Source organism: Indicator indicator, chromosome 24 (assembly GCF_027791375.1).
Source record: "Indicator indicator isolate 239-I01 chromosome 24, UM_Iind_1.1, whole genome shotgun sequence".
NCBI lineage: Eukaryota > Metazoa > Chordata > Aves > Piciformes > Indicatoridae > Indicator > Indicator indicator.
This window is the reverse complement of record NC_072033.1, coordinates 1,041,776-1,068,899: the sequence shown is the minus strand read 5'-3', so window position 1 is coordinate 1,068,899 and position 27,124 is coordinate 1,041,776. Positions and strand designations below refer to the sequence as shown.

Here is a 27,124-nt window from a genome sequence, read left to right as displayed (position 1 = left end):
CAGAGTCTTATGATCTCCATACATTACTTCTCTCACAGCAAACTCTCTCAGGCGCTTGATTCCCTCAGCTATTGTGGTCCAAGGCTTAGGGTTCCATGGTAAATCATCTCTGCTGGGGTACCTCAGCGAGACTGCCAGTAGGAGGCGTGCCCACAGAGAAACTTTACCAATGCACTTGCCTAGGTGCCTGTCTATGCCTGTATCCTTTGAGAGCATCCCCAACTGAGAGGCCGACTTGTCGCCTACCACCAATGCTGGGGCTCCCATATCAAAACACCTGGCTAGCCAAGACAGGACTGGCTCATTATCTCCTCTGATGTAATCCTTCCTCACATGTCTAATTTCCTGTCTGGGTGCATTAGCTGACTGTATGTCATCCTCATCATCATCATCATCATCATCATCCTGAGGTCGCTGTCCCCATAATCCTATTTTAATCCTCCGTTGAATTTCCTTGAGTTCAGAGGCACTGCCAGCAGTTGCTAATCTACTAGGGTCTACATCCTGACCTACATCTCCATCATCCATGTGGGGTCTCAAGAGGTCTACCAGAGTTTTAAGGCTAACCCTCTCTTCCTCATCAGAAGGATCTTTCTTAAGAGAGGGACCCTGAGTAGAAGGACCCTCATCTCCATCTGCACCATCTCCTGCAGCATCTGCATCTCCTCCTGCAGCTCCTTTGCGCTTTCTGGTGATAGTGGCAACCAAATTTACTGGCTTGGTTTTCACATTCACAGCAGAGTTGGAAGAGCAAGTAGCCTTATGTCTTTCTTGATACAGTGCTATCAGTAGCCATATGATTATTCCAAGAAGCAACAAATTTAAGATTAAGGCTAGTACAAGATATCTAAGGTACCACTGGTTCCAAAGACCCTCTGTAGTTGTAAGAGGAGTAACAAACTCATATGTGTCTGCTAGCAGATCCATAGTTGAGTTACCATAGCTTCTTAGCCCAATAAGACCACAACAGAATTCACCAACATTCAGTAACTTGTTCTTAACCCAAAGAAATGACTTATATGCCACATATCTCACAATCTTGTCTATCATGCAAGAAATGGCCCATCTGTAAACAATCACACTGATAATAGATGAAATAGAATGACTCAGAATCCAAAACAGCTTCATTTTGCTTCCTAATCTGAGCAGAAATAAATCAAACAAGCAATCGAGCCCCGAGTTGGAGCGCCAAAAATAAAAAGTGTGTCGGTGTGAGCTGAAATTCCCCCCCCACCAAATTAACCAGGCTAGCTCAGTCTGGAAGCAAATGAAAAGCTGTATTTACAAGCAGAGTCTAAAATCTACAGTGAAATGCAATGAATATGTACAAATATACAAAATTCACAACATTCATAAATATATACAATCAACAGAAAAAGCACAACCGATCTCCCTTTGCTTCCCCCCAAGGGGACCCTCCCAAAGGGGCCTCCCTCTCTCAGGAGCTTCCCCCCCAGACCCCCCTGGACAGAGAAGCAGAGTTAGTTAAGCAGAAAGTTGTTAACTTAGCTGCCAAGGTCAGTGTGTTATCTTCAGCCAGAAGAGAAGAAGAAACAGCAGCCAGACAGCCCAGCAACTGCCCCCACTGCAGAATGCAGAATGTGCAGAATGCCCACTTTGTTTTGGGTAATAGTTCTTAAACATTTCTATCTATCCAATGGAAGTGTTTAGAACAATCGTTATTTTGCTTTCTTACACCCAATAGTGACTTATTTACATTCTTTCACTTTCTCTGTTCTGAACTTTGCAAGGAAAAATTAAAAAGACAGTTTCAAACCATCACAGGGGGATCTGATCAATGCTGATCAATACTCACAGGATGGCTGTCAGCAGGATGAGACCAGGCTTTGTTCAGTGGTGCCTAGTGACAGGACAAGGGGCAATGGGCACAGACTGGAACATTAGAAGTTCCATCCAGACATGAGGAGGAACTTCTTTAATTGAAGGCTGACAGAGCCCTGGAGCAGCCTGCCCAAAGAGGTGCTGGAGTCTCCATCTCTGGAGACATTCAAACCCCCCTGGATGTGTTCCTGTGTCACCTCCTCTAGGTGACCCTGCTTGGCAGGGGGGCTGGACTGGATGATCTCCAGAGGTCCCTTCCAACCCCTACCATCCTGGGAAGGGGTTGAGGCAAGGTGGTGTTGAGCAGGCCAGAGCTGACCAAGCCATGGCCACAGCTGGAGGCAAGGAGAGGTCCAGGTAGGGCTGGGCTCTACCACTCTGTGGTTCTGTGTGCTGGGGCTCACCCCTGTTCAGACAGGCAGGGAGCAGTGCTCCCTCTGCTGCCCTCAGCACCATGGGAGGAATTACTGTAGGGACATGGGGACAGACCCTTTGCCAGTATCTCCTGGACAGCCACCCTCTCAAGGGACAGAGTGCAGAGCCTGGTGGAGCACCTCCAAGGAGACAGGGAGCTGTGCTCCAAGGGTGGACAGGAGGAAGGAGATCTGTGCTCCATGTGCAGGGTGCACAGGACAAGACATCCCAGGCTGGAGTTGCCTCCAGAAAGATCTGAGGCGGACAGAAGAATGAAATGATGGTCAGACATCTCCAGGCCAGCTTCTTGCAATTCTGCCCTGGTGCAGCCCTGGGTGGTGTTCTGACAGACTTCTCACATTCCCTGCCAGGAGTTACCAACCAAGGGCTCACCAAACACTGCCTGGCTGGGCAGCTGGGAGCTGGGCAGGCAGGTGAGGGTCAGCACAGAGGGCTGGGACATCACTGCCTTGCTGCTGTCTCCTCTGCATTGCAGAGCTCTCCTCCAGCCACTTCCTGGGAGTCAGCTCCTGCTCTGCCCACAGTTTGGGCCAGCCTGATCTCTCATCTGCAGCACTGAAGCATCTCTTACCACAGCAGAGGCTTTCCAGCTCACAATGGAGATGTGATTCAGTCTTCCTGAAGTGGAGTGAACCATCTGCCACCAGCTCTGGCAGCCCTGGGCCAGCCCCACCTCCCACTGCCAGGCACAGCAGCCAGGGGGCCTGCAGCAGGGAGACACTGGCAGTGCTCAACCAGGGACAGAGAGGAGGCCCTGCTGAGCTGGAGCCTTTTTGGCAAGGCTGTCAGCTCCTGCAGGATTTGAGTTGGCATCTCCTCCATGCTTTCAGTTTTCCTCTCCTCCATGCTTTCAGTTTCCCTCTCCTCCATGCTTTCAGTTTTCCTCTCCTCCATGCTTTCAGTTTCCCTCTCCTCCATGATTTCAGTTTCCCTCTCCTCCATGCTTTCAGTTTCCCTCTCCTCCATGCTTTCAGTTTCCCTCTCCTCCATGATTTCAGTTTCCCTCTCCTCCATGATTTCAGGTTTCCTCTCCTCCATGATTTCAGGTTTCCCCTCCTCCATGATTTGAGTTTGCAACTCCTGCATGATTTTAGTTTCCATCCCCTGCATGATTTGAGTTTTCCTCCCCTGCTGGGTGCCTGGAGCTGTGGCTTGCAGGAGGTGCTGCTGTGAGTGGGCTCAGCACAGCCAGCCTGAGCCTGCAAACTGGCAGCTCAGTGTTGCTGCTGCAAACCATGCCCAGAGGAAGCTAGCTCCAGCTGGGCTTCTAGAGTGGTCAGGGACACAGAAAACTGCCACCAGTCAGCTCAGGCTGTGGGCTGCACCTCAGTGGAGCACCAGCAAAGGCTGTGGGAAGAGGAAGGGCAGCCTGGAAAAGCACAGGCTGAGGGGTAGGGAGGCAGGGGGCCGTGCAGCAAGGGCAGCCTCCTCCCCTGGGCTCAGGGATGCAGCCCCTGCCATGACCACTGCTGAGCAGGGTCTTCCCCTGCCCTCCCTGAGGTCGAGGAGCCTCCACCTCCCTGCTGTGGAGCCTGCCTGGGGGTGGGGAACACAGCAGGGGCACAGGGCAGCTGTCCTCGAGGCCGCCCTTGCCCAGCTTGCAAGCTGCAGGATGATGGATTTGGGAGATTTAACAGCAAGGTTTTCATCCTTCCGAACTAAAGGGGAGGAAGGGAAGAGGCTTGTGGAGTTTGTTCCTTCCCTGAGCCCACCTCCAAAGAAGGTGCTGAGGCATGCAGGGAGCAGCTGACATGCAGGGGGAGCAGCTGACATGCAAGGGGAGCAGCTGACATGCAAGGGGAGCTGGTGACATGCAAGGGGAGCAGGTGACATGCAGGGGGAGCAGGTGACATGCAAGGTGAGCAGCTGACATGCAAGGGGAGGAGTTGACATGCAAGGGGAGCAGCTGACATGCAGGGGGAGCAGGTGACATGCAAGGGGAGCAGGTGACATGCAAGGGGAGGAGTTGACATGCAAGGGGAGCAGCTGACATGCAAGGGGAGGAGTTGACATGCAAGGGGAGCAGCTGACATGCAAGGGGAGCAGGTGACATGCAAGGGGAGCAGGTGACATGCAGGGGGAGCAGGTGACATGCAAGGGGAGCAGGTGACATGCAGGGGGAGCTGGTGACATGCAAGGGGAGCAGCTGACATGCAAGGGGAGGAGTTGACATGCAAGGGGAGCTGCTGACATGCAAGGGGAGCTGGTGACATGCAAGGGGAGCTGATGACATGCAAGGGGAGCAGGTGACATGCAGGGGGAGCAGGTGACATGCAAGGGGAGCAGCTGACATGCAAGGGGAGCTGGTGACATGCAAGGGGAGGAGTTGACATGCAAGGGGAGCAGGTGACATGCAGGGGGAGCAGCTGACATGCAAGGGGAGCAGCTGACATGCAAGGGGAGCTGGTGACATGCAAGAGGAGATGGTGACATGCAAGGGGAGCTGATGACATGCAAGGGGAGCTGGTGACATGCAAGGGGAGCTGGTGACATGCAAGGGGAGCAGCTGACATGCAAGGAGAGCTGGTGACATGCAAGGGGAGCTGCTGACATGCAAGGGGAGCAGCTGACATGCAAGGGGAGGAGTTGACATGCAAGGGGAGCAGCTGACATGCAAGGGGAGCTGGTGACATGCAAGGGGAGCAGCTGACATGCAAGGGGAGCAGCTGACATGCAAGGGGAGCAGCTGACATGCAAGGGGAGCTGGTGACATGCAAGGGGAGCTGGTGACATGCAAGGGGAGCAGCTGACGTGCAAGGGGAGCAGCTGACATGCAAGGGGAGCTGGTGACATGCAAGGGGAGCTGGTGACATGCAAGGGGAGCAGCTGACATGCAAGGGGAGCTGGTGACATGCAAGGGGAGCAGGTGACATGCAAGGGGAGCAGCTGACATGCAAGGGGAGCTGGTGACATGCAAGCGGAGCAGCTGACATGCAAGGGGAGCAGCTGACATGCAAGAGGAGATGGTGACATGCAAGGGGAGCAGCTGACATGCAAGGGGAGCATCTGACATGCAAGGGGAGCTGGTGACATGCAAGGGGAGCAGCTGACATGCAAGGGGAGCAGCTGACATGCAAGGGGAGCTGGTGACATGCAAGGGGAGCTGGTGACATGCAAGGGGAGCAGCTGACATGCAAGGGGAGCAGGTGACATGCAAGGGGAGCTGGTGACATGCAAGGGGAGCTGATGACATGCAAGGGGAGCTGGTGACATGCAAGGGGAGCAGCTGACATGCAAGGGGAGCTGGTGACATGCAAGGGGAGCTGGTGACATGCAAGGGGAGCTGGTGACATGCAAGGGGAGCAGCTGACATGCAAGGGGAGCTGGTGACATGCAAGGGGAGATGGTGACATGCAAGGGGTGCAGTTCAATCCGTCTTAAAGGGAAAGCAGCTTACAGGGGGTGCAGCAGACAGGGGCCGGAGGCTTCCTGACTCCATGTGCCCAGCAGGCTGGCCCTCAGGTGAAGGGATGCCCAGGGCCAGCAGGACCTGTGGGCAGCCCTTCCAGAGGAGGAAAAGGGAGCAGTAAACTCTGCCACACAGGAGTGAGTGTCCAGCCTTGGCAAGGGCACATCAATCAGCCTGGGAGTGAGGGAGCTCCCTGCCCTCCCTGGTCCCTGCCAGATTCAGGATCTTCTGCTCCCACCCCTCCAGCCCTCCCCCAAAACTTCCCTTTTCCTCCCTTCCTGCCTGTCCTTGCAGCCCCTCAGTCACTCCTCCCTTGCCTCTCTGCTTCTTGAGCCTTCCTGAGCCAGTCCAGCCCCCAGCCCCCAGCCAGGCTTTTGCTGCCTCTTGTTGATTTCATTTCTTTAATTTCATTTCCCTATTAATTTGGAGTCCTCAGGCAGTTTCCCCTTCTCCTGGAGCCCGGTGGGCAGCAGAGCAGTAATGCTGCTGTGCTTTCCAGCAAAGCAGTGGTGGGGCTGAAGTCTCCCTCAGGAGTGCCTGGGAGGTTCCTGCTTCAGATATTGATTGCCCTTTGTAGGAAAAGGCTTCTCTACTATCAACACCCAGAGACATTCCCTCCTAATTCAATCAGTGCTGTGCTGTCTCCCTAGGGACTGTCTGACTCCTGTAGCATAATGTGACAGCCAGGATGGCCCTGGGCAGCTGAGCCCAACCAAAGGACCTTGCTGCAAGTCCAGAGCTGGGGTGGAGCAGGAAGGGAGAAAGAGGCCACAGCAGGCAGAGCTGGGGCTGGGCAGGGCAGGGGGGAGCAAGGAGCATCAGGCTCCACATTGCCTGCATGGCTTTCCCTCCAAGCCAGGAGTTTGGCCTTTCATGGCCATCTGGAACTTAAAGCACCAGATGGATGGCTCAGTCTGGAGCCTGTCCTTCCCCACCCCATCCTTCCCCACCCCAGACTTCCCCACCCCAGACTTCTCCACCCCAGCCTTCCCCACCCCAGCCTTCCCCACCCCAGCTTTCTCCACCCCAGCCTTCTCCACCCCAGCCTTCTCTTCTGGCCAGAGGCTTTCCTCTGGGATCATCTGCTGGGGCTCACTTTCTTTACCCACTGCCCTCACACCAAGCAGGGGCAGTGCTGCCTGGCACAACCATCAGTCTTCTGGGGCACTCTTCCAGCCAGCACCCAGCACTGCTCCACCAGCTCAGAAGGTGGCAAGGGACTCCAGGAAGGTTGCTGCACCTAGCTGCTGAGAGCACAATGGCAAAAGGGTGGCACCCACAGGGACCACCAGCAGCTGGACACCAGGCAAGGCTGGCACTGCCCTGGGTATTTTGGCAAGAGGAGCAGGACTGGTATCAAAGCTCCCCCAGCTCAGGGCAGGGCAGCAGCCATGTCCTCATCCCCAGAGTCTGTGGGCACTGTCTGTGTGGTGGAGAGGTTTAAGGGCCAGAATCTTCTGTCTCACATCACCAAAGCCAAGGCCACTGGGCAGGGTACCAGGCTGTAAGGGAAGGCAGCTGGACCAGCTGCAGGGTGCAGGTCAGCAGCAGGTCACTAGGACCAACCCCAGGGGGCCAGACAGCTCCTGTGGGTGAGCTTCAGGAGAGGTAGGAGAGGACAGAGCAAGCTTTGTATGGAGTCACAGAATTCCCTGGGGATAGGAGCTGAGGAGGTGCACAGCAGTGCTGGGGAGCTGCTGGAGATCATAGGTCGGAAGGGACCTTAAAGCTCATCCAGCTCCAACCCCTGCCATGGGCAGGGACACCTCCCACCAGCACAGCTTGCTCAAGGCCTCATCCAGCCTGGCCCTGAACACCTCCAGGGAGGGCACAGCCACAGCCTCCCTGGGCAACCTGTGCCAGTCTCTCCCTACCCTCACTCTCAACAATTTCTTCCTCCTCTCCACTCTCAATCTCCCCTCTCCCAGCTCAAAGCCATTCTCCCTCATCCTGCCACTCCCAGCCCTTCTCACAAGTCCCTCCCCAGCTCTCCTGGAGCCCTTCAGGTACTGGAAGGCTGCTCTGAGGTCTCCCTGGAGCCTTCTCTTCTCCAGGCTCAACAGCCCCAACTCTCCCAGCCTGGCCCCACAGGGGAGGTTCTGCAGCCTCTGATCATCTCTGTGGCCTCCTCTGGAGCCTCTCCAGCAGCTCCAGGTCCTTCTTGTGCTGGGGGCCCCAGAGCTGGAGGCAGTGCTGCAGGTGGGGTCTGAGCAGAGCAGAGCAGAGGGCAGAATCCCCTCCCTGTGCTGCTCTCTCCCTGCTCTGGATGCAGCTCAGCACTCAGCTGGCTCTGGGCTGCCAGGGACCAGTGCTGGCTCCTGGGGACTTTGTCACCACCTGACACCCCCAAGGCCTTCTCCTCAGCACTGCTCTCAGCCACTCCTCACCCAGTCTGGATTTGTGCTTGGGATTGCCCTGAGCCAGGTACAGGAACCTTGCCCTTGGCCTTGTTGAGCTTCCTGCAGTTGGCTCAGGCTCAGCTCTGCAGCCTGCCCAGGACCCTCTGGATGGATCCCTTCCCTCCAGCATTGTCAGCTGGGCCACAGGGCTTGGTGCCATCTGCAGACTTGCTGAGGGTGCCTCAGTTCCACAGTGCCCAGCAGTGTGCCTGCCTGAGCTCCCCAGGGGGCAGCCACAGGACTCCTGGGAGCAGGATTCATGGTGGGGGGAGAACAGGAGGCTGTCCAGGTGGGTCCTGGCTGCCTGCCAAGCTCACTTCAGAAGGAGCAGCTTTTCTTGGCCAGCCCCTGGGAGTGCCAGGGTTAGATGGAGAGCTGGAAGCCCACTCCAGCTGTGGAACACTGCACTCCTGCTCTGTGTGCTCCCACAGCAGGGCTTCAGCCCCAGCTGCTTGCCACTGTGAATGCCTCTGCCCTGGGTGAGGAAGGGCTCCTGCTGCCTGCAGTGCTTGCTGACACTGCTCCCTGCTCCCACCTGCTCCCAGCTGCTCTGCTGACCAGAGGCTGCCCAAGACAAGCTCCTCAGGGAGCCTAGAGCCAAACCTGTGGCTGAAGAGGCCCAAGCTAGCAGCTCTGCTTCCCACAGGGACACACCCTTGTCCTCCTTGTCTCTAGGATAAGCAAATGATGGTTTTCTTTCTCCCAAGCTCACTGGAGGCTCTGAGGGTCCAGGCACTATTTTCCCTCCCAGGGGGAACACTGGAGCATCCCAGTGCTGGGAACTGGCTCTTCTGCACAGATCCTGTAGTCCCAACTCCCAGAGCAGCTCCTTCATCTCACCCAGGGGCAGCTCTTCAGCCTCATGTCCATGTCCTGGGGCTCTGGATGTAAAACAAAACAAAACAAGACAAAACAAAACAAAACAAAACATAAAAAACCACAAAACAAGGGGTCTAGGGCTTCATTCTCCAGATTTTTGTATTCAGCTCTGGGGAGGCCACACCTTGAGTGTTGTGTCCAGTTTGGGGACAACCTCAATCCAAGAGAGATGTGGAGGTGCTGGAGCCAGGGCAGAGGAGGGCAAGGAAGCTGTGAAGGGCCTGGAGAAGAAATCTGGTGAAAAGCAACTGAAGGAGCTGGGGATGGTTAGTGTGAAGAGGAGGAGGAGGAGGAGGAGGAGGAGGAGGAGGCGGAGGAGGGGGGTGAGCGGAGACCTACGGCTCCCTGAAAGGAGGTTGTGGAGAGGTTGGTGCTGGTCTCTTCTCCCAGGTCATTAGTGATAGAACAAGAGGGAATGGCCTCAAACTGCAGCAGGGGAGGCTTAGGCTGGAGCGTAGGAAAAGTCACAGCAAGAGTGGTCAGACACTGGCACAGGCTGCCCAGGGAGGTGCTGGAATCCCCAAACCTGGAGGTGTTTCAAGGTGGTTTGGATGTGGTGCTTGGGGCTATGGTTCAGGGGTGACCCTTGCAGAGCAGGGTCAGGGGTTGGACTTGGTGATCCTGAGGCTCTTTTCAGTCTGAATGGTTCTGTGGTTCTGTGATTTTGGTACCTGTAGCATGCTTCAGTGTTTGCCTTTAAGCAACACTCAAGCTAAACCAAAAAGGAAATGAGCAACTACACTGAAAGGCCAAAGGGAGTAAGAATTAGTTCATACACTGCAGGGTTTCAGGTAGGTTTTAGGAATGGAAAATCAGCTCCTTGTCTGGCAGCTCATCTCCTCCAGAGCTCAGCAATATCCCCTCAGCAGCCCCCAAGAGTTTGTCAGTTTCCCCCCACAGAGCCCAGAGCAGATGAGAATCCCTCCCAGCTGAGCAGGACAGGCTAAGGGCACCACAGAAACCCTCAGTGAGGAGCTCCTCTGCCCCTCTGTGTCCAGCTGTGCCCTCTGCCACCCCACAGGGCTGCCTGAATGGGCCACAGAGAGCCAGCCTCAGCCGTGGCAGAGGAGAACAGTAGCAAGGGGCAGGTGGCCAGGCTGGGAGGGGGAGGCAGCTCCCCCATGAGCAGTGCAGCAAGGCAGGAAAGATCAAGTGAGCAGCAAAGGGCTTCTCAGGTCAGGCTCTGGGTGCTCAGGAGCATCTCTGCTCTCTGCACTGCCACTGAAACTATCTCCTCTGGGGCAGGAGGTGCCACAAACTGGGGCTCTGGCTGCAGAGGAGAGGTTGGACATCACATTGCATTAGTGCAGCTGCACACAGCATGGAGCAGGGCTGCCAGCCCCCTGCCCAGTGCCCACAGAAGCACAGAGCAGTGTGCAGAGGAGGGGAGGCTCTGCTCCAGGGCAGGGCCCCTCTGCAGTGTCTGACAGCAGATTTTTTTTTCCTGGCCCCCCTTGAAAAAGGAGGACAGGGACAGTGGTTTGCTGGCAGTGCCCCTGCCAGCCTCTGTTCTGCTGGCTGGCGACTCCATGAAATAAACATGTGCAGAGACCAGGAAAGAGCAGAGCGTTATTTAAGCAGCCAGTAGCTGAGCAGTGAGACACACAAGCACTCCAACTGCAGCTAGAGAGAAGAAATCCTTCCTCTCCTCCTCTCCTCATTCCTGTTCTCTCTGGCCCCTGATCTCCTGCTCCTTCTCCTCCCCTCCTGCCACGACATTTCTCTCCCACCCTGCTTCTCCCCTCCGTTCCTTAACCCGGGTGGCATTTCCTGTCGGAGCTGGGGCAGCAGGGACGCCCTGGTGAGGAGTGGGCTGCCAAAGGGGCGCTGGGCAGGCTCTGAGCCTTTCTCCTCTCCCTCCAGGCGCAGAGAGGCCTGCGGGGGAGCAGGGCTGGCGCTCCTGCAAGGGCTCTGCCGCGCCACCCCCCAGCGATGCTCTAGGAAGCACCGGGACCATGAAGGGCTTAGGGGATAACAGAAGTCGCCACCTCTCCGACAACCTGGACTCCCCCCAGGACTCTCTGTATGCCCCCCAGGACAGGAACCCTTACCTCCTCAGCCCCACTGACTCCTTCCCCATGGACCCGCGGTTCCCAGCCCCGAGCGCCCTGCACGGCGACTGCCTGCTGCCGCTCAACAATCAGCTCTCCACCAGCAGCACCTTCCCTCGCATCCACTACAACTCCCACTTCGAGGTGCCGGACGACAGCCCCTTCCCCAGCCACGCCCAGGCCACCAAGATCAACCGCCTGCCCGCCAACCTGCTCGACCAGTTCGAGAAGCAGCTTCCTATCCACCGCGACGGCTTCAGCACCCTGCAGTTCCAGCGGGGCGACGCCAAGCACCGCAGCGAGAGCCCCGGCCGCATCCGACACCTCGTCCACTCCGTCCAGAAGCTCTTCGCCAAGTCCCAGTCCCTGGAGGGCCCCGGCAAAGGCAACGCCAATGGCAAGAAAGGGGCAGAGGAAGGCAAGCAGAACAGGAGGAGCAAGAGCAAGGAGCGGGCGAAGACCTCGGAGCCCAAGCGCAGGAGCAGGTCCAACATCTCGGGCTGGTGGAGCTCGGACGACAACCTGGACAGCGACACCTGCAGCTACCGCAACCCCATGGGGTTGATGACGCTGGGCCGGCAGCCCGACCACAGCCAGCCCAAGTACTTCATGCACGCCTACAACACCATCAGCGAGCACATGCTGAAATCCTCCAAGAGCAATAACGACCTCAAGGTCACCCCCTGCGCCAACATCCCCATCAACAGCGACTCCAACTACATCAAGAGGGGCTCCTGGTCCACGCTGACCCTCAGCCACGCCCGGGAGGTGTGCCAGAAGGCCTCTGCCACCATCGACAAAGCCTTGCTGAAATCCAAGTCCTGCCACCAAGACTTGGCCTACCACTACCTGCAGGTGGGTGCAGCCTGGGGTGGGGTTGTCCCTTGAGGGTGCAGGAAGACAGGGGGCAGCTCCTCAGCAGGTGCCCTGCTGCCCAACAGACCTTGGTAGCAGCTGGTCCAGATGCTGCCTCGAGCCACACTGCCAGGGGAGGGCTGGGGAGGCTCAAACCCACCCAAGGGCCTGGGAACACACTGCCACAGCTCTGCACTGGTGCCAGTGGGGTCCAGCTCCTTCCGCTGCAGCACTGCTCTCAGACCTCCCCAGGCCCCGTGCTGACCCACAGCAGCATGGGGAGGAGGCCACCTGCCCTCCACACCCTCTGCTGTGACCACTGCAGCATGTCCCCAGCGTGCCCCCACTGCCCACCCAGACCCTGCAGGCACTGGGGTGGAGGTCTGGGCAGCCAAGCACACAGCTGCCCACACACAGCTGTCAGTACTGAGCGCCCAGGGTGTGCCAGGGGGCAATGGCTGGCACAGCAGGGCTGGCACCCCGGGCCTGGGGGGCAGCAGTGGTGATTAATGCTTCCCCCTTGTCTTCACAAGGATGTGCCGGCGTGCCCAGTCAGCCCTGCTCTACAGAGCTTCCCCGGAGTGCTGGTAGGACCTGCAGCTCTGCAGGGCATGGCTGCCTCCCCTGCTTACCCACCCCGGGCAGGGCTGTGGGGCCAGCAGGGCAGTGCCAGCTGCTCTGCTTGCATGGCAGAAGCCTGCATGGCTGGTGGTGGGTTGAAGCCCTGCTCAGCGAGAATGCCAGGGCACCAAACCAAGCAGGGCACCAAGTGGGGGCTTCCAAATGCCCTGCCTGAGGAGCAGAGACCTGCCCAGGCCCTAGGGAGGGGCAGAGATAAATGAGGCAGGGCTGGAGAGGGGGAGGAGGGGAGGGTCCTGTGCCTGTGAGTCTCCATCCCCCTGTTCGATGCAAAGGTGCCCCCTGGCTGCCCTGCCTGGGGCTCAGCAGCTGTGAAGAGCAATGGATTCTTGAAGTCCCTCTGCTCCCAACACCTGGGGCTGCAAAGCAGACCTCAGAGGGACTTCCTGTGGCAGCAATGTCAGCAGAAAAAATGTTATAGGCCTGGTTTCTCTTCCTTTGCCCCCTCCTTTCCTTGAAGTGTTAGGAGGCTCAGGACACAACAGCTGCTGGCACTGCTTCCCCCCAGGTGCAGCAGCAGAGCCCAGCACAGCAGCCCTGGTGCCAAATGTGGCCCCAGCAGGCCCTCACCTCCTGGGGTCTGGCCACAGCAAGAGGCAGGAGGCTGCCCTGCTGGTAGTTCCCCACCCAAGCCATGAGCCTCTGTTTCCTGACAGCCCAAGCAAGGGCTGTGGGCACAGCTGGGTGGTGGTGAGCCTGGGCAGCAGCTGGGCAGCACCACTGCCAGGCTGGGCAGACACAGAGGCCACCCTGCTGGCACCAAGGGAGCCCCCACAGAGCAGGGGCTAGCCCCCCAGCACCCCATCCCTGGGCTGACTGTGGCAGGCAGCAGCCAGGTAGGGAATCCTGCTTTGAGGGAAAGGTTTTGCCCAGCTCCCTCCCCTCCCTGACCCTCCTGGGACCACCACACAGAGTCAGCAGCCTGCACCACGAGACTCAGTGTGGGAGCAGCCTGGGTAGGGAGCAGCCAGCAGCCACTATTGGCATGGCTGGAGGGGCACTGGGGGACTCCCAGGGCAGCCCCTGCAGCTGGCAGCCTCTCAGCAGAAAACCCAAGAGCTGGGGCACCCAGTCCAGAAACTGACAGGTCACAGACTGGCCTGGGCCACACATGCCCCCTAGGAGGGCAGGGCAGGGGGCACAGGGCCCTCAGGGTAGGATGGGGCAGTTGTATCCAGACACTTTCTCAGCAGGAGAAGGGCAGAGCTGGTGATGGAGAAGTCACCTCTGGAGCCTGGTGAGTGAGAAACTTCTCTTTGCAAGGCCACATGTCCCCTGCCACTCCTCCCTGGAGCCAGGGCAGCCCACCCCCTGCCTGTGCCATGGTGAGGGACCCTGGGCATCTACCTGCCCCCAGAGCCTGGTGCTTGGGCAGCATGCAGGCTCTGCCCTGCTGCAGATGAGAAGTGCCTGGTGGGACCCAGGGGGGCAGAAGTGTCCCTCTGACGTGGGATGAAGACAAACAGGACTCACTCAGCCTGCAGGCTGGGGTAAGCCCCCAAGGTGTTCACCTCTCCCACCCCATTTGGAGGCTCTGGGTAGTCCTGGGGCTCACTGGGGACTGCCAAGGGTCCATGTGATACTTCCAGACCCATACCCTGGAGGTGAGAGTGGCTGATCACCCAGCTCCAGGCCCAGACGGTGGGGGATCTCTCAGAAGCAGTCCCCAGGGTGACACAGCACTGTCCTCAGAGCGCAGCTCCCGGGGAAGGAGGAGGCTGTGCTGCCCCTTCCCTCTTCTCCCCTCCCCGTGGGCCCCACCCATGGCTGGCAGTGCGAGGGAGGAGGCTGAGGGGTTAAGGATCCCAATGGCTGAGGAGATCCTTGGAGTGAAAGATGCCCCAGGGAGGGCTAAACAGGAGCAGGCAGAGCTGAGGAGCATTTCTGCCCCAGGGGCATGCTCAGACCCCTGTCTGTGGGTACCAACAGCAGCACTGTTGGGGCTCCCAGGGCACAGAGCCACACCACAGGCACCCTTCACCTGCTGCGTCCTCCAGACCAGCCTCCCCCACCCCACGTGCAGGCAGAGGACACTGACACTTCCTTAACCCCTAGCAGCCCCCAGAACAAATGCCAGTTCTTAGCATGGGTGCCCCATTCAGTGCCAACCACACTGCAGCTGCTGGCTGCCCTCCTGCCAGCCCCACAGAGCTCCCATGGGGCAAGGAACCCAGCCCAGGTCCTTGCCAGAGGCTCCCCTGGCAGGAGGAGAGCTGAGGCCCACAGGCAGCCTGGGCTGCAGCTTGCTCCCTGGAGGCCATGGCTGAGACAAGCCCTGGGAACAGCAGGAGGGAAGTGGTCCTGGAGGGAGCAGGGGGTGCCTGCTGCAGGTGGCTCCCTCTGCACTGGAGCCTGGCTGCATGCTGCATGCTGCATGCATCCCTGCATGCTCACATGTGCTGCATGTCTGTGTGTGCCAGGCTAGGCTGCATGGCACAGCTGGCACACTGTGGATGGAAACCCTGCTTGCCCTGCCAGCCTCTCTGCCCCCAGACCTCACCAAGCCATGCAAGCAGTGCAGCCCTCTTGGCCCTGCCCAGCACCGGGGGCTCCCTCCCCTCTCCCCTTCCCTCTGCCAATGCTCTGTGTGACTGGGGCACAGCCCAGGCACAGCTAAGGGCTGGAAGCCTCTGTGTGGCACCTCCTTTCCTTTGCCCTCCACGGCCAGCTGATGCCACAGGGAGCAGAGGAGCCAGGAGCCACTGCTGCTCTGCAAGGGGCACTGTTCTGGCAGGAGGCTGGCAGCAGAGCTCAGCTCCCAGACACGTGCCTGAGCTCCACATGCCTGCCCTGAGGAGCACTGCATGGAACCAGCCCAGGCAGAAAGGAGCTTGAAGCATCTCCACTGACCACTGCCTCCTCCTGTGCAGCCAGCTGGGCAGGGTGGACCCCCAGGCCCTCTGTGCCAGCAACCACCTACACAGGCTCTCCACCTGGGCATCCTCTGGCTGCCATCCCTTTCACACCAACCAAACCACCATGGGCAGGACTCAGCCTACCCCTGGGACAGCTGCACAGAGAGCAGCAAGGGTCCTGCAGCCTGCAAAGAGCTTCCTGAGTGCCTCTGTGCCAGGCTGAGGTGCAGCACAAGACAGCCCTGGGTTCCACTTTGTCCTTTCTGTAGCACACAGCCTTCAGAGCTCAGAGACTCAACTGCCAGGACCACAGAGGTGCTGCAGTGGCAGCCATCAAGGTCAGCCCCTTGACAAGAGGAGGTGCTCTGGGCTCTTCACCCCCATCACAGAGCTTCAGAGACTGTGGCACAAGCTCCTCTCCCTGAAGGCTCCTGAGGAGCTCCTCCAGCACCTGCACTCCTTTTGCAGATCCCCAGGGACCCCTGCTTGCCTCTGCAGCCTCTTGAAGCACGTGGCCTGCGTGGGGCCCCCGGGAGCAGGAGCTGTGGGAGTCCCTCTGGGCTCTCTGCAGAGGCAGGGCACGCTCCAAACTGGGGCATCAGATTCAAAGGACGTCCTGCCAAGCATCCTCTTTCCCCTTCATCCTGCTAAACTGGAATGTGGAGCACCTGGAGAGCAACTCTCTGCCCTGCTGCCTCTCCAAAGTGCAAGGTAGAGGAGAGGCAAGAGAAAGGAGAAATAAGGCAGCAGAGCCAGGACCTGGCACAGTGTGAGGGGGAAGCTGCTGCAGGCTGTCCCCAGGAGAGGGACAGCATCCATGTGGGGCAGGCAGTGCTGCTGCAGACAAAGCTGCACCAGCAGAGACACACTGAAAATGCTCTCTTGGTGCTCCCTTGCCCATGGTGAGAGTGCCCAGGGCCAGGTGGTGGACACCTGGGTGGAGCTGAGCAACCTACAGACCCTGCCCTCAAGCAGCAGCATCAGAACTGCCACAAGACCCTGAGGTCAGAATGTCCCCAGTGTCCTTGGGCTCTCTGGGCTGTGCCCAGCACCTCTCACTGTCCCACAGAATACCACAGGGCATGGTTGTGTGGTGCCCTGGCCCCTGCTTGGCAGGCCCAGCTGCTGCCAAGCTCTCACCTCCCTAGCCAGGGGCTGCAGACTCCAGCCCTGTCTGCCTCTCACTCCAGAACCACAGAGTTGTTTGGGTTGGCAAAGCCCTCTGAGAGCATCCAGTCCAACACCAACCCAACCTCACCATGGCCACAAAACCATAACCCCAAGTGCCATGGCCACACCTTTCTGGAACACCTCCAGGGATGGGGACTCCACCACCTCCCTGGGCAGCCTGTGCCAATCTCTGACCACTCTTGCAGCAAAGAAATTTCTCCTAATCTCCAACCTAACCCTCCCCTGGCTCAATTTCAGGCCTCTTCCTCTCCTTCTATCACCTGACACTAGGAAGAAGAGCCCAACCCCCACCTCACTCCAACCTCCTCTCAGGGAGCTGTAGAGAGCAATGAAGTCTCCCCTTGCTGGCCCAAGACTTTTGCAGGCAGAAGGCCTGCTGGAGGGCAGGAAGGCTCTGCACAGGGATCTGGCCAGGCTGCATCCAAGGGCTGAGGCCAGTGGGGTGAGGTTCAACAAAGCCAAGTGCTGAGAGCTGCCCTTGGGGCACCACAACCCCATGAAGGCTCCAGGCTTAGGACAAAGGGGCTGGAAAGTGCCCAGCAGAAAAGGACCTGGGGGTGCTGGGTGACAGCAGTTGAACAGGAGCCAGGGGGTGCCCAGGTGGGCAAGAAGGGCACCAACAGCCTGGCCTGGAGCAGCAATGGTGTGGGAGCAGCAGCAGGGCAGGGATGGTGCCCCTGGACTGGGCACTGGGGAGGCCACAGCTCCAATCCTGGGTTCAGTTCTGGGCTCCTCACTCCAGGAAGGACATTGAGAGGCTGGAGCAGGTCCAGAGAAGGGCAACAAAGCTGGGGAAGGGTCTGGAGAAGAGGGCTGGGGAGGAGCAGCTGAGGGAGCTGGGGGTGGTTAGTGTGGAGCAGAGGAGGCTGAGGGAGACCTCATTGCTCTCTGCAGCTCCTGAGAGGAGGCTGGAGCCAGGGGGGGGTTGGGCTCTGCTCACAAGCAACAAGTGAGAGGATGAGAGGGAATGGCCTCAAGCTGTGCCAGGGGAGGTTCAGGTTGGAGGTTAGGAACAATCTCTTCCCAGAAGGGTTCTCAAGCACTGTCCCAGGCTGCCCAGGGAGGTGATGGAGTCCCCATCCCTGGAGGTGTTTCAAAGCTGCCTGGATGTGGTGCTGAGGGCTGTGGGGCAGTGGCAGTGGCTCAGCAGCACTGGTGGCTTTGTGAGCTCTGGGTGGGTGCTTGGACTGGAGGATCTCAAAGGTCTCTTCCAACCTCAACAGTTCCATGGTTCTATGGTTCTGTGGGCATAAAAGTGCTTTTCAGAGCCCCTGTTCCCCTCGGGAAAGGTCAGAGACAGCCACCCCAAGTGATCTGTGGGATATCAGAGGGTGTGCTCAGGCCCAGGGCAGAAGGGGCTCTCTGCCCTGGCTTCGGTAGGAACCTGCCAGGTGTCTCCCAGCAGCTCCTGAGGCACAGCCCAGAGGCCAAGCAGGAAGCCTGCAGAGGACAAGGTGCTAAGAAACCCTGCAGCAGCAGGCAGCAGGGCCAGGGAGGCCTGGCCAGGTTTGTATCTCACCAGTTGGTTCCCACCTGGATCCTGCACCCAGGCAAGACCGTGGCCCTGTCTCTATGTGCCCCTGGCTCGTGGGCACACATGATGGCAGGAGCCCCATGGCCAAAGTGGTGCCACAGGCTGTTTGGGTTCTGTTCCAGGCAGTGCTGGGCTCAGCCCCTGCCTCCTCCCAGGTAGCAGGCTGGCAGGATGTGGGCTGGACCCCTGGCTCCTTATGGCAGAAGGAAGCCCTTGGAGTGAGCTACGCTGCTGCACCTGGATGGAGCCTGCTTCTGGCACACCCCAAGCCCTTCTCAGGACAGCAGGAGCCACTGCCTGCAGATCTGACGCCACCTGAAGGTGCTGCACCCCGGGAGCAGACTGAAGCCAGCTGTGGTTCCCACAGGGGTTGTATGCTGTGAGCAAGAAGGGAACAGGAGCCTGCACTGCCTCCAGCACCCCCAGAGCACCATGCAGACACTGCCTGGGGAACCACACAGCCCTGGGCAGCTGGGCAGAGCCACAGCTCCAGCCAGCAGAGCCAGAGTGGATGCTGTCAGCAGCTGGAGCTGCACTCAGCTCAAGGCCCTTTGCTGCTCCCCACCCAGAGCTCCCAGCACAGGCTGGGAAGCCCCAGGCTGTCCCAAGGGCTGCACATGGCTGCATCCCTCACACCTCCTCTGGCTTTTCCTTGGCTCCTCAGCTCAAGGGCAGGCCAAGGGCCAGGTACAAACCAAGCCAGCCACAAGACCAAGGCTTGCTCCAGAGAGCTCAGCTTGCCCCATCCTTCTCCTGGCCTCTCCCACCCCACACCTGGCTCATGTCCTCACCATTCCTGGGCTGGCATCTGGCTCTTGGCTGTGCCTCTGAACACCTCCACAGGCACTTCACAGGGCAGGAGGCAGTGGCATTGGTCACTGCAGGTGCTCAGAGCTTCAGACCCTGGTGGAAACATCAGCTCACCCTTCTCTAATGAGGGAACAGCAGAGCACACCTGCCTTAAGTTACCTGCAGAGCTGTTATCTCAGGGAAGTCAGAAGCACTGTTCTTGCACAAGGTGGCACAGAAGGACTTCTCTTGCACAGGGTGGCACAGAAGGACTTTTCTTGCTGCAGGGTGGCCAGCACAAGGTCTATGTCTATGTGCCCACACAGGTCTCTGTGCCCAAGCTGCTCTGGAGGGACTTGTGAGGGCTTGGCTTGGCTTCAGAAATTAGTTTCAGCCACCAAGAGACATTTCCACCTCAGAAACCTCAATGGGTGTTGAACTCAGTGAGGGTCTGGGCTCTGACCCACAGGCCCTGGCCAGCAGCAGCCCTTGCTTGATCTGTTGTGCTTCCCCTTACATGAGCCTGGCCCTTGCATTGGCCAACCTGTGCCTCTTGTGCCACAACACCCAGCACAAGCCTGGTGAGAGCCTTCCCCTGCCCCGTGACTGGCCTGGCACAGCTGTGTGAGCATGGCCCACATGAGAGGATGGGGTGGGCAACACTTTGGGCAGCTGTGCCCAGAGGCAATCAAACCCAGGGCTGCCTGGCACAGCCTGGTGAGGGAAGGGGAATTGCATTGCCCCTTCGCACTGCGCCCCAGCGCAGGCTCCGAGAGCTTTCCTTGCCACCCACGCCCCCCGAGCCCCCTCAATGCCACTGGTGCCAGAGGTGCTGCCCCTCACTTCTGCTGGTGCTGCCCTTCCTCTTGCAGGTGCCTCAGGGGGAGTGGAGCAACAGCCTGTCCCGGGACAAGGACAGCGAGATCCCGTGCCGGCGCATGCGGAGCGGCAGCTACATCAAAGCCATGGGGGATGACGACAGTGAGGACTCAGACACCAGCCCCAAACCATCCCCAAAAACTGCAGCTCGCAGGCAGAGTTACCTCAAGGCCACCCAACAGTCCCTGAGTGAGCAGAGCACTACTCAAAGGTAACAGTGGAGCTCCTCCAGGAGCTGGGCACAGGCCCTCGGGGGCCACCTCAGCAGCACCCCGAGGGAGAGCTCCTGTGGGGGTGGGAGCCCAGCAGGGCTCCTGCACACCAGCTCAGGCTGCCCATGGGGCAGGCAGAGGAGGACACAAGCAGGGCAGGAGACAAACAGAGAGGTTTGTTTCCTGATGGCTCCCGAGAGCTCTGGTGCCAGGAGCCTGCTCCAGGTCCCTGTGCCCTCAGCGATGGGCAGGGCACTGCTTTGATCCTGTGGGGATCTCTCCTCCCAGCATTGCTGCTCTGATGGAGGGCAGAGGTCCCAGCCCCATGATTCTGTTTAGATGTGGAAGACACTTGGCACACAGCCCACAGGCTGCTGTGGCTGTGCCATCTGCTTTGCTCCTCAGGACTCCCAGTCTGGAGAAGGCTCCCAGGAGACCTTCCTGTGGCCTTCCAGTGTTTGAAGGGGTCTATGAGAAAGCTGGGGAGGGACTTTTGAGGGTGTGAGGGAGTGATAGGACTGTGGGGGGGATGGAGCAAAACTAGAAGTGGGGAGATTCGGATTGGATGTCAGGAAGAAGTTCTTCCCCATGAGGGTGGTGAGAGACTGGCAGAGGTTGCCCAGGGAGGTGGTGGAAGCCTCATCCCTGGAGGTTTTTGCAGCCAGGCTGGATGTGGCTGTGAGCAACCTGCTGTGGTGTGAGGTGTCCCTGCCCATGGCAGGGGGTTGGAGCTGGGTGAGCCTTGAGGTCCCTTCCAACCCTGACAGTTCTGTGATTCCATGAACTCTGGGACCAAGCAGGAATATCTCATTGGCACACTAGGCTGGGAAACATCCTGAGGTCAGCAGGGATGAGCTCTGGGACCAGCTGTGGAGGGAGGTAGACCCCCAGTGCTTTGAGCCAGATGGGCAGCAGGGCAAGGGGAGCACAGCAAAGGCTTGCTGGGCAGAGGTTGGTCCTTGCAGGGTGGGGGCTGTGTGTGGGTGCTCTGTGCAGTCCTTAGCAGCCAGGCTGCCACAGGCTGTCAGATGCAGCTGCTGCTGCTGCTCAGCAGGGTGTGAGCAGCACGAAGGAGCAAGAGGAGGCAGATGCCAGCACAGGGGAGCTGCTGCTGTCCAACACACAGGGGCAGAAGTAAGTGCAGAGGCAGCAGGAAGAGGGGACACCCCCCTGGTGGCTTCAGCTTGCAGACCAGATGCTGCTTTCTGCGGAGAGCTGGTGACAAACTGCACTGCAGGGAGCCCTGGGAAGATCCTGCTCTGAATCCCTCCCTGCTCTCTGCTGTCACACCCACCCCAAGGGCAGCACAGCTGGGTCCTGTGGTCTCTGGTGCAAAACACCCAAGTTAGGAGACTGAAGTTCTCCCTGTCCTGGGCTCATTGTCCATTCAGGTCACCTCCATCAGAGTATGACCCCACCTGGACCAACAGGCAGCTGTGAGGGCTACAGATGCTGAGGGGAGTGGAACATCTCTGGTGAGGAAAGTCTCAGAATTGGGGCTTTTTAATCTGGAGAAGAGCAGCCTGAGGGGGATCTGATCAATGCTGCTCAACTCAGAGGGTGGCTGTGAGCAGGATGAGACCAGGCTTTGTTCAGTGGTGCCCAGTGACAGGACAAAGGGCAATGGGCACAGACTGGAACATCAGAAGTTCCATCCAGACATGAGGAGGAACTTCTTTAATCGAAGGCTGACAGAGGCCTGGAGCAGCCTGCCCAAAGAGGTGCTGGAGTCTCCAACTCTGGAGACTTTCAAAACCTACCTGGACGTGTTCCTGGGTGACCTTCCCTGGGTGACCCTGGCAGAGGGGTTGCACCCAATGCTCCCCAGAGGTCCCTTCCAACCCCCACCATGCTGTGATTCTGTGAAGGAGCTGAGTCAGGACAAGGTGTTTGTGAGCAGGAGGCCAGAGCTGGCCAAGCCATGGCTGCAGCTGGAGGCAGGGAGAGGTCCCTGCAGGGCTGGATAGGATTTTGTGGTTGCTGCAGGTGCTGCAGGTCCCCAGCAGGAGATCTGCTGGAAGGAAGGATCCCTCCTGGGAAGGAAGGGGCTCCACAGCTTTCAGTACTGCACTCCAGCCAGGGCCACCAGGTCCCAGCCTGCCTGTCTGCTCCAGCCCAGGACTGCCAGGGCTTGTGCTGGGCACAGGCCAGCAGCAAGAGAGCTGGAGCCTGAGCATGGGCACGGCTGCCACCTGCCGACCATCCTCTGCCTCTCCCCTCCCCACCCAGCAGCTTTGTGGGTGCCGTGAAGCCTCCCTGGGGTGCCCCACTAGCCTGGAACACCCTCGGGACAGCAGCAGGAGCTCCATGACCTGGCACGGCCCCATGCCAGCCCTCACCAAGATCCTCATTCTCCTTGGCCATCTCTGGGCTCCACCAGCCAAGGGGCAGCAGAGATGTGGTTTGGGACAGGAGGTGCTGCAGGGGACAGCTGCAGCTCTGCAGGGCAGAGCACAGAGCAGCCTTTGCCCTTCGCCTGGCTGCTTTGTGACTCCTTCCCCACAGGCAGCTGCCAGGGTAGGTCAGGCTGAAGCCCAACGGGATGGGCACCGGGAGGCTGGCAGGGAGCCTGCCTGCCCCAGGACACAGCCAACTCGCCCCTGGGTGCACACTGAGCTCACAGGCAAAACCTGCTCAGTCTGGGGGAGACAGACAACAAAGGCATCTCTCAGGGCTTTGGGGCCACATGGCCCTTGGCCACTCAGCAGCAGGTGCCCTGGGGGCTGTGTGTCTGCTCTGGTCACACCCCAGGATGGAGGCTCAGGTGATGCCATGGTCCTTCCTGGAGGTCCACATGCTGCAGAGGGCTCCTGCCCAGCTGTGACACATCCTGCCCTCAGCTTTGCTGTCCCCCAGGCTGGTGAAGGACAGACCTCTGCACCTGCTGGGCACAGGGGAAGTGGCACCCCAAGGGTCCTCTACAAGGAGAGGGATTGTCCCCCCAGCTCACCCAGGCTGGCATGGCCAACCCTGTCCCCCACCATGGCCCCGCTGGCCTGTGACAAGGACTCCTTCACACAGGCTCTTGTGGTGGATCAGAAGAGCAGGAAAGCTTCATCCTTCCCACATCCCTTCTCTTCCTCCCACATCCCTCCCATCCCCTCCCATCCCTGGTGGCCCCTGTGTGCCTGCACCTCAGCAGAGACCATAGCTGGTGGGGGCTCCGTGGCAGCCCTGCTGGTTTCCTACTGCAGAGGCTGCTGCTGAGCCCCCAGGGCACAGCCACCCTGCTCTTGCCACAGCCTGCAGCAAAAGCTGCTCTGCAAATGCCACTCCCCTCTGCTCCTGCAGCACTGCCATTCAGGCCTGGCTCTCCCTGAACTTCTTTCCAGATTGTGTTTTGGGTTCCTCTGCATGAATTAAATAATTTAAACAAACAAAGAAATGAAAAAAAAGCCAAATCCTGCAGATATTTCCAACTGCAAATGCCACCCTCCCCCATCTCTCACCCCCTCTCCCCAGCAGGCAAGGCAGGCAGGAGCCAGTTTCCCTCCCCTCCCCAGCAGCCTGTGTGAGAGCTGCTCTGTCACCAGGGCTGTGACTCTGGGGGGCTGCCATGGATCCCATCTGCTCCCTCTGCTTCAGCTGTACTAAGCTGGCATCTGCAGTGCATCCCTGGGGCAGCAGGACTCAAAGCCTTGATCCCTCTCCTTCCCCTGCACCCTACCAAGCTTTCACCCATGCCCCAGGCTCAACAGCTCAGAGGCCATCAAGGTGACAAAGGATTTCCTTCTACTGCAGCAGCTGCAGTGGGGGCCAAGTGGTTGACCTGGTGCCCAGCATCATGTCTGTGTTGCCAGCTGTGCCTGGCAGAGGGTCTACAGGCAGGGCTGGTCTGGCTCCCATGCCATGGGGACAGCCTTCACACCTCCTTTCTTTGCTGGCAGGAGCCTGGACCGCCTGGACTCTGTCGAGATCCTCCTACCTCCGAAGTTCCCCACCTGGGAGGAAGAATACAACCAGATCTCAGACAGTGTCACCGAGGCCAGCTGCATCAACCAGGTGAGACACAGCAGCTCTGAGCCCTCTGTCCCAGCTCTGAGCCCTCTGCCCCAGCACTGAGCTCTGCCCCAGCACTGAACCCTCTGCCCCAGCACTGAGCTCTGCCCCAGCTCTGAGCCCTCTGCCCCAGCACTGAGCTCTGCCCCAGCACTGAGCCCTCTGCCTCAGCACTGAGCCCTCTGCCCCAGCACTGAGCTCTGCCCCAGCACTGAGCCCTCTGCCCCAGCACTGAGCCCTCTGCCCCAGCACTGAGCTCTGCCCCAGCTCTGAGCCCTCTGCCCCAGCACTGAGCCCTCTGCCCCAGCACTGAGCTCTGCCCCAGCTCTGACCCTCTGCCCAGCCTGAGCTCTGCCCCAGCACTGAGCTCTGCCCCACTGAGCTCCCCAGCTCTGAACCCTCTGCCAGCACTGAGCCTCTGCCCCAGCTCTGAACCCTCTGCCCCAGCACTGAGCTCTGCCCCAGCACTGAGCTCTGCCCCAGCACTGAGCTCTGCCCCAGCTCTGAACCCTCTGCCCCAGCACTGAGCTCTGCCCCAGCTCTGAACCCTCTGCCCCAGCACTGAGCTCTGCCCCAGCACTGAGCTCTGCCCCAGCTCTGAACTCTCTGCCCCAGCACTGAGCTCTGCCCCAGCACCAATCCTGCTGCCCCAGCACTGATCCTCCTGCCCCAGCACTGATCCTGCTGCCCCAACACTGAGCTCTGCCCCAGCACTGAGCTCTCATGCCTCTGCTGCACACATCACACACACTATGCACACACACACACTACACACTGCACACACATCACACACACTGCATACATCACACACACACTGTACACACACATCACACACACTGTAGACACATCACACACACTGTGCACACACAACACACACACTATACACACACTGCACACACACTGTGCACACACATCACACACACTGTGCACACATCACACACTGTACACACACTCACTGTGCACACACATCACACACACTGTACACATACACACACTGTGCACACACATCACACACACTGTACACATACACACACTGTGCACACACAGCACACACTGTACACACATCACACACATTGTGCACACATATCACACACTGTACAGACACATCACACACTCACTGTGCACACACATCACACACACACTGTGCACACACAGCACACACACTGTGCACACACATCACACACTGTACACACACATCACACCCACTCACTGTGCACACACATCACACACACTCTGCACACACATCACACACACTGTACACACACATCACACACACTGTGCACACATATCACACACACTGTGCACACACAGCACACACTGTACACACATCACACACACACTGTGCACACAGCACACACACACAGTACACACACTGTACACACACATCACACACACACACTGTGCACACACCAACACACACTCATGTTTGTCCATCTGTGCTGCTCCATCCTGTGCACACTGAGCAAGAGCTGCAGTGTGGGGCAGGGCTCGAAGCATTGGGATGGACACCATGAGGCAGAGCATTGAGGAGGGCAGGGGCTGACCACCATGAGGCAGAGCATGGATGGGGGTTAGGGGCTGGGCACCATGAGGCAGAACATGAAGGCGGTTGAGGGGATGGGCACCTCGAACCAGAGCATGGAGGAGGGCGAGACGTGTGCCAGCGTCTTGCTTGTGGGGCTGTGAGCCCTCCTGCAGCCCAGCCCCTCGGTGCCCTGGCTGCTGGCTCCCGGGCAGCCCTTGGTGTGGAGCCGTGGGCAGGGCAGGGGCAGTGGCGCGGCCGTGCGTGTTCCTTGTGCTCAGTGGTGTTCCTCGTCCAGCCGCAGCGCTGTGCTGCTGTCTGAAGCCGCGCCGAGCAGGGGCAGTACCGTTGCGTTCTCGTCCTTTGCGTGTCCAGACGTGTCCAACGCCGGGGCCCTGCCTGCAGACCAGGGGTGGGCTCCGTGTGTCCAAAGCCTGTCCCTGCCTGCAGACCAGCGGTGGGCTTCGTGTATCCAAAGCCTGTCCCTGCCTGCAGACCAGGGGTGGGCTCCATGTGTCCAAAGCCTGTCCCTGCCTGCAGACCAGGGGTGGGCTCCGTGTGTCCAAAGCCTGTCCCTGCCTGCAGACCAGGGGTGGGCTCCATGTGTCCAAAGCCTGTCCCTGCCTGCAGACCAGGGGTGGGCTCGGTCTGTGCTCCCTTCCCGTCTGAAGCTGCCTTTCAACACGTCCATGCAGACATCAGAGAGGTCTCTGCTGCAGGGTCTGAGCTGCCTGCGATGTGCCAGGAGCGGCCCAGGCAAACGCCCCAGCCCCAGCCTGGTAGCTCTGTGGCACTGGGGGCAGGGCAGCTGCCACAGCCCCCGCTCAGGCCCGGGGCTGCTGTCACCACGGGTACTGTCCTCTGCATCAGGGAGAGGTCACTTGTAGCTGGGTTGGGATTTAGAGACCTCCCCCGAGCTGCCTATCTGCTGACCCAGGATGGAGCTCGTCCTGCCACCAGCGTGTGCAGACTCTGGTGTGTCTGCCCTGCCCCTTCAGCCACAGCCAGCAGCACTTCCTCCCTTTGGTGTGACCTCCAACACCTCCCCTGCGTGCCCAGCAGGACCCCAGCGTCCTCCCACGCAGAAGTATTCCCAGCTCTGAAAGACAAATCCACTCTGCTCGGTTTTGTCCCAGCTGGCCTCTGCCTTGCAAACCTCTGGAGGTTCTCCAGCGGTGCACGTTGGCATCCAGCTGTCCCACTGAGGGCACCAGTGGCCAGAGGGAGCCAGCTGGTGTCCCCAGCACTGTTCATGCACACCGAGCTGTGCCCTGTGCAGAAGGGCCAGCCCCAGAGCCAGGTCTCTTCCCTCAGGTACATATTCAGCCTGTGTCCTGCCCAAGGGTCATCTTGAGCAGCTCAGACAGGGCAGAGCTCATAGCTTGGATGTGTTCTACAGGCCAGGGATGAAGAGGAGGAGGAAGAGGAGAAAAAGGAGGAGGAGGGGGAGGCATCCCTCCTGACAGGCAGCACAGTGTTTGTCTGTCCTTATGCCGAGTGTGTGCTGTGGCTGTGCTGTGGAGAGCAGGCAGCATCACTTCTGTGTGGCTTCTGTCTGGCACGGGGACAGAGGACACAGCAGGGAGGTGGCCTCCTCCTGAGGGTGAAGGACACTTTCCCTGTCAGGCAGCACT

General features: G+C 59.1%; 1 protein-coding gene across 3 annotated transcripts in view; it reads left to right on the top strand.

Annotated features, from left to right (window-relative positions):
- The first annotated feature begins 10,919 nt into the window (after positions 1-10,919).
- DLGAP4 (DLG associated protein 4) overlaps positions 10,920-27,124 on the top strand; it is a 75,776-nt gene continuing 59,571 nt past the window's right edge. For 2 of the 3 annotated variants that reach the window (XM_054392116.1, XM_054392115.1), the window contains exons 1-3: positions 10,920-11,891; positions 19,760-19,968; positions 23,857-23,971. In XM_054392116.1, the coding sequence (XP_054248091.1) occupies positions 10,920-11,891; positions 19,760-19,968; positions 23,857-23,971 (1,296 nt within the window). Of the gene's footprint in view, positions 11,892-12,403; positions 12,458-19,750; positions 19,969-23,856; positions 23,972-27,124 lie in introns of all 3 variants that reach the window. The other variant, XM_054392114.1, reaches the window with a different exon arrangement.